At 52.6% G+C, this 6,729-nt stretch overlaps 1 protein-coding gene across 2 annotated transcripts; it reads right to left on the reverse strand.

Annotated features, from left to right (window-relative positions):
* Positions 1-363: 363 nt before the first annotated feature.
* On the reverse strand, positions 364-5,138 carry Birc7 (baculoviral IAP repeat containing 7). Of its 2 annotated transcripts, none has more exons than XR_009057744.1 (8): positions 4,725-5,138; positions 3,209-3,308; positions 2,762-2,840; positions 2,627-2,672; positions 1,813-1,926; positions 1,411-1,482; positions 1,049-1,230; positions 364-537 (listed from the first exon to the last, which is right to left on the reverse strand). XR_009057744.1 is itself a non-coding variant. In XM_057781362.1 (8 exons), the coding sequence occupies exons 1-7, from the start codon at positions 5,071-5,073 to the stop codon at positions 1,054-1,056; spliced, it is 954 nt and encodes a 317-aa protein (XP_057637345.1). In that variant the 5' UTR covers positions 5,074-5,138; the 3' UTR covers positions 364-537; positions 1,049-1,053. The 2 variants fall into 2 exon arrangements, 1 of the variants encoding a protein (XP_057637345.1); XM_057781362.1 differs by having other exon boundaries at positions 1,049-1,247.
* Positions 5,139-6,729: the final 1,591 nt, after the last annotated feature.

Consider the following 6,729-nt stretch of genomic DNA (forward strand, 5'->3'; position numbering starts at 1 on the left):
TAGAAAGTGGATGACTCTGTTTAGACGTGATCGGGCGCGTTCAGGGTGGTATGGCCGTAGACATGACTCTGTTTAGAAAAAAGGACCTTGGGCAAGCATCCTGAGAACACTTGCCATTTTAGGAAATATAAAAAGTTTGTGGGTAATTAGAAGTGGGGTTTCAAGAGGCACCTGAAGCCGGTCTATTCTGAAAGGGTAGAATACAGTGCAAGATCACTGAGATCAGAAAGAGCGTTTGTGAAGCGATTAGAGGTGTCTGGACACTGGACAGGTGAGAAGCAGCATAGACCGGCTCAGCGTGGACTAGAAGATGAGGCGGGGGTATCTGGTATAGAGCCTAGCTGAGCACTGAAGTGAGATCTTCTACTTTATTATCTTCAAATAGGTTCCCAAAGCTACAACAGGAGCACACCTCACACCAACCAGGAACTCTTCTTCCACGCTGTGCTTTGTTTGTGGTCAATACCGAGTGTCCCAGCAGACCCACTGTATGGTCTGGGACAGGTTGGGGCAGGCAGGGTGCCCATCTTGCAGTACCTGGAGGGAGAAAAGGAATGAGTGTGAGTTCTGTTCTCATCAGGCTTGCCTGAGTCAGAGGTCCTTGGCTCCAGGGGCTTTCTTGGCCTACTACTTTGCTCTACCAGAGAATTATCAGACACATCTTGGGGACACATTGACCTCTGAGAGCATAAGAAGGCCATAGCTCCCATCTCTCAGCAAGGATGGGGTGTGATACATTTATGTAATAATTGAGGTTCATGTGCCCCCTCCTGGGCATGACCACCAAGCCCCAATCTAGCCCATGTGCCCCTGAAGTCAGCCTCTCCAAGCCTAGTTGAGGCCCTTGACCAGCTAGACAAGGGGTGTCCCCCAGCCCTCTTTCCCTCAGACCCCACCTATGAAGGATTCCAAACAGTGGGATTGACGGGTGGAGGGAGTGAGAAGTGTGGCCTGGCCATCTGTAGAATGCTACTGCCAGCCTTAGGAAGCAAGACACTGAGGTTACACACAGGCTGAGGAACATTGCTTGGAAGACCCTGCACCTTACCTGGTTTAGGACAGGAAGGTGCGTACACAGCTGCAGATAGGCACCCTGCAGATCGGGCACACCTGCAGGTTGGGGGCACACTCAGGACAGACTAAGTGGCCACAGGGCACGAAGACTACAGAGACAGCTCGATCCAGGCACACCTTGCATGTTCTCTCCTCCTGCAGCTGTCGCAGCTGTTCCTGCACAGACCCAGCTCCTGGGGACTCAAGAAGTCACCAGCACCCTCAGGGCCCAAGAGACGGACTCCTCAAGGGGAATGCACTTGTTACACAGACCCACCCTCTTATCCCCCATGTTCCCCCTGCAGTTCCTCCAAGAAAGAAGGTGACCCATCCACCTCAGGTAGATCCCAACTATACCTGGCTCACTGACATCTTCGGGCTGTGTCTCTCCTCTGGATGTGAACAATTCAGGGCCTCCATGGGCAGGAGCTGTTCACAGTTAGTAGGATTGGGTTTTATTAAGACCTAGCTTCTGTGGGGAAGGGAGGCCTCGCCCAAAGAGGGTCTAGCAGCCACTAAGTTCCAATACTGTCCTAGAGAACAGAAAGGTTTTTATGGCACTCCACTGCCATTCATGAGCTTCCTGGAGGCCACCAAGGAGCCTGCCACCAGTGTACTCTGCCTGCCAAGCCCCTCAGACTAGGGAGTCACAGATAGTATATACTTGGCACTTTGGGAGGGACAGGAAACAGGGAGTGATGGATTCCCAGAGGAGTGAGACAAGGAAAGGCAAGTAGTGCCTAGAAGGGGTGGCTGTACCTCTGGCCCTGACTGTCTGGCCCTCATCCTCCTGGAGCATGTTAGCCATCAGTTGTGAAGGGGCTGTGCTGGGCACAGCTGGGCTCTGGCTCCATTCCCGGATGCCCCTGGTATCTTTAAGGCAGAGAGAGAGAGACAGAGAGAGATCCCAAGATCTATGGGGTGCAGAAAAAGGCTGGTGGTCTGTGGCATGTTCTGTCTGTACACACATCTGCGTATTCCCAGAAGGCATTGGGGGAAGGTCTGGCCCTCTAACAACAAGGATATTACATTTTCAGAGCCTCTCTCTAGAGGTGCTACCATCACTGGGGAGGACGGCAGACAAAGCCCCGCCGAGCACCAGAGTGTCCCACAGACGCGTGTGCTTCTGAAATGGGTGTGTGTTGTCATGTCTCACAACAGTTAGGAAGAGGAGCCATTTGCCTGTGTCCACAAAGGTAGCAAACACATCAGGTGCTTTCTGAAGTCAGAAGTCCCCTTGGGGGTTCCTGAATTACCTCAGGCCCCTGTCCCATAGGGCCCAGGGAAGAGATTTGGAAAGCTGTGTCCTCTGTGGCTTTACTCAACAGGCTTTTCCTTACAGTTCGGTTGGCTTTCAGAAACTGTGCCCAGCAGAACCAGCCCAGCTACATCCTCAGGTTTGGCTGGTGCCTTTAGCAACCACTCGGTGGGACCTGACCTATGCCTTGGACACACAGCACGTGTGCACAGTCCCTCCCTGCTGACTGGCAGGTGGGTGCACTCAACAGTCCTACCCATGTACAGGCTGCAAATATCAATGAAACAGCAAGGGCTCTCTGTCAGGGTGTCTCACCTGAGGGGATGACAGGGACCGTATCTTCTGGTTCTTCCCATTGATCCTGCAGGAAAGCCATCAATGCCGTAAGTAAACAAAGCAAGGGACTGCCAACCCCGAGTCCTGAGGACAGATGGACTCAGATGGACTTACCCAGGAGCCAAGTAAGGGGGTGCAGGCCTGGATTCTTTCCACAAAGTGCCTTCCTTTTGACTGCAGCAGGAACTGACACCTGGGGAAGAGATCTCAGAAGGCAGGACTGCACTCTGAGAGCCCCACTGCCACACTCAAGCCCCATGAGCCATGCTTTCTGTTCCCATGGAGCCCATTACACCCTATGGCAGGCAGGCAGGGCTGTATCTCCAGGGGTGGGGGACTTGCTGGGACTCAGGAGATGGACTCTGAGCACCTAGAAAACGATAGCAGCAGGATAATGCCCACCATAGCGGCCCTTCCAGAGAGAGCTCCATGAAGAGCATGGTTGTCTGCTACCCTAGGGAGATCCTGATATCCTGGGACTGTGGAAGATGGGAAGACTGGACAGAGTTCTTTAGGGCCCTTTTCATTAATCAGACCTGCATCAGTCCACTTGGCCTTTACCTGGGGAACCATCGGGCATGCTCTGTCCAGGGGTCATCTCCCTGCTCCCAGCTATGCAGACCACCATAGCAGAAGAAACATCTCACCTTGTCCTGCTGGCCTGGGTATGGCAGAGACACATGGTTGTAACCCCACCGAGCTGGCACCCCCAGGGTGTTCCTCCATGACCTTCAGAGCTCAGGCAGTCAGGACTGGGGTCTGCCAGCAGGTTAACAAGAAGGGGGCAAGGTACCATGGGCATCTCTCTTGTCTCAAAGGCAAATAAAAGCAATGCCTGGGGTATGTGTCAGGGGAGAATATTCTGGAAAGGCTGAGCTAGCATTTATGTTGTTCTGAAAGCATGTGGGTAGGGTAGGGCCAAAGGCTTGGAGTTTCTGTAGCCTGGAGATTCAAGGCATCCAAGAAGGATTCCTAGAGACAGGATAAAGAGGTGACCCCTCAGCCGGGCGGTGGTGGCGCACACCTTTAATCCCAGCACTTGGGAGGCAGAGGCAGGTGAATCTCTGTGAGTTCGAGATCAGCCTGGTCTACAAGAGCTAGTTCCAGGTCAGGCTCCAAAGCCACAGAGAAACCCTGTCTCGAAAAACCAAAAAAAAAAAAAAAAAAGGAGGTGACTCCTCCCATACCAGTCTATAGCCAGGCTTGGTTTGATGGCTCAGGCCTTCCTCATCTCTGCTCTCTGCCCCTCCCCCAACCATGGGAACAGGACTGCTTACAGGCATATCCCACAGCAGACAGCCACAGTCCACAAAATCCTCCTAACATCTATTGGCCTCAGGGACACTTTTTTTCAAGGATGCTCTAGCTGTCCCAGCCATTAACCATCACAACCAGTGTCCAGTCACCCTATATCAGTGTGGACTCTTGATTGACCAGTGTAAGGAAAATTACTGATTCCTCCCCTACTGGCCCTACTGGTGACAGTTTCTCTGGCTATGTTCATACTTACAAAGCCCCTCAGTGGGTCTCGCTGCCTCTTTTTCCTCAGCCAGGCAGAGAAGGAGCCAGAATCTGACCCCTACCTTGAGTGAGGAGCAGTCCAAGCTAAAGGAGTAGGCTGTTTGTACCTAGAACAGGTACTCAAAGGATTTGTCTGGAGTTGGTCCCTGTCTTAGCCTGGTACATGGCAAGCCTGGAGGATTACCTACAAGATGGGCACAAATCAGGATGCTTAAGCTATTCTGATTTTGTCTCGTTGAGTCCTGGAATGAAAGGAACTAATCACCTCTGTAACCAAGTCTGTAAGGCTCCCACACGGCAGTGGGGATCCCCGAGTAGTGTGGGGGACCCGCAGAACCATCGAATCCAAGTGAAACCCCCACCTGCTGAGGGACCCTCAGGACAAGGCCAGCACAAGCCCAGGATCTCATAGTGACTTTAGCTGGGGTGGACCCCACGCTCTGGCCAAGCAGTGATGACGGGATTACCTTTCATTAGCTCCTTCCTCAGGGCAGGGATGGACAGAACTCAGTAATAAATAGCAGCCAGACCACAGCAGAAAGACCTCAAGACTTACCTGTATGGAAGAAGCCAGCAGCAGCCAATGGCTCGGGCTGAATTCCAGCAGTGGATGGCCAGTTGTAGAAGGAAGCCAGCCGGAGATCCTCTGAATCCATCTCAGGGAAGGCAGGCTCCCCAAGGAAGGTAGCCCCAGAGGGTTCTTGCTCTTCTGACAGGGGGCGCAACTGGCCCAAGATCTGCCCATCTATGCAGTCCTGGCCCAGGACATGGCTACCTGCACTGCAGGGTCTGCTCTGCTCCTGGGTGGAGCCATTGCTGTCTCCCCTGTGACTTAGCTCTGGGCCACAGGACAAGTCCCTGGCCCTACCCTCAGTAGCTCGGAGCCAGTCTGCAGGAGAGAACATCACCGACCCTGGAATTGTGCCTGGTGACTTATCTCCAGCTCCTGACTCTAGCCCTTTCTAGAAGCTCTGGTGACTCCTGCTTCTAACTGGAGGCCGATGCCACTAGACGCTCAGATGCTGTAGTGTCCAGGGATGCGCCACTCTCTGGAAGAGGCCAGAATGGCAGCCACGTGCTCTCTGCAGCGAGAGTGTCATGGGGCCTCCTGGCAGGCGCATAACAAAGGCAGTACTCCACAGAACAGAAAGCTTCTCTAAATAGGGGGAGGGGCAGAGCTTGGGGACCTCTCCAACAATATCCCCCAAGCCTCTGGAAACAAGTCCTAGACTTTGACAAAATCATAGAGGAGGGGGACTCCAGCCATTCAGAGTCCAGTTCTGGGTAGAGGTAGAGCCAGACGATAGCTAGAAAGCTAGATTGTCCAGGACTGTATGCAGCCCCCACCACATTCTTCCATACCTAGCCTGTTAGAGGATGACATCACCTGCTTATCCTGTTCCCTAGTACTTAGGAGGTCCCTGCTGGGCTCAGTCCACCTATCCTGTCTGGCCTCAGGTTGACCTCTTTCTGTCTGGACAGTCTAGAGTCAGATCATGGGTGGGGCGTGCCCTGGGAGGAGCTCGAGGTTTGGTTTTTTTTTTTTTTTTTTTTTTTTTTTTTTTTTTTTTTCCGAGACAGGGTTTCTCTGTGGTTTTGGAGCCTGTCCTGGAACTAGCTCTCGTAGACCAGGCTGGTCTCGAACTCACAGAGATCCGCCTGCCTCTGCCTCCCAAGTGCTGGGATTAAAGGCGTGCGCCACCACCGCCCGGCGAGCTCGAGGTTTGGATTGTTTGCTCCAGGCCAGACATCTGCACCAGGACAGGGGTTACTGCCTCCCTAAATGAGCTCTGCCTCAGAACTGGTCCCAGGGACCTGGTCTCCTCTAAACTGCCCGAAGTGAGGGACTCCATTGCCACAGACCTAACGGAACAGAGAAGAGGGTCATGACTCTGGAGAGGCCATAGCTACAGGTTAGTAAAACAAAAGTCCTCAGGATTACTGGAAGGGGAGCGAAGAAGATCAAGAGGCCAGCTCTGCCCCAGCTGACACTGTATTCAGATAATTGCACAAACGCTTCACCTGCAAGTAGCTCTTCACTGCCGGTGAAGCTTTTAACATGGTGAATGTTTATATTTATATCCCAGCATTCAGGAGGCGGAGGTATACAGAGCTCCAAGTTTGAAGCTAGCCTCATCTACAGAGTGAGTTCCAGGACAGCCAGGGATACACAGAGAAATCCTGTTGCTACACAGAGAAGCCGTGTTTTAAAAAAAAGGGGGGGGAGGAGAAAAAGAAAGAGAGAGAGAGAGAAAAGAAAAGAAGGAGAAGGAAGGGAGGGTGAGAGGGAAGGAGGGAGGGAGAAGGAAGGGAAAGAGAGGAAGGAAAGAAGGAAGGAAGAATAACTTCAGTTTGAAGTCCATTTTGGTCATACTCACCCCTACTTCTTCCCCCCACCTCCTCCCAGATCCATCCCCATCTCTCCACTCCCAACTTCAACTCCTCTTTTTATTTTTTTTAAATGTCCAATTGTGCTGTCCATATATCTATGGGTGTGGCAACATCCACTGGAACATGGTCAACCTACCAGGGGTCACCAGCCTTAAAGAGAACCGTCTCCC

This window comes from Chionomys nivalis, chromosome 9, assembly GCF_950005125.1.
Source record: "Chionomys nivalis chromosome 9, mChiNiv1.1, whole genome shotgun sequence".
Taxonomy (NCBI): domain Eukaryota; kingdom Metazoa; phylum Chordata; class Mammalia; order Rodentia; family Cricetidae; genus Chionomys; species Chionomys nivalis.

Bases quoted from the DNA above. Each gene is read 5' to 3' on its own strand.
- Birc7 (XM_057781362.1), bottom strand. From the start codon at position 5,073: ATGTTCTCTCCTGCAGACTGGCTCCGAGCTACTGAGGGTAGGGCCAGG. The intron at 3,309-4,724 runs GTAAGTCTTGAG...TGCCATACCCAG, and splicing joins TGCTGGCTTCTTCCATACAG to GCCAGCAGGACAAGGTGAGA. The intron at 1,483-1,812 runs GTACAGCCACCC...AACTGTGAACAG, and splicing joins CCAGACAGTCAGGGCCAGAG to CTCCTGCCCATGGAGGCCCT.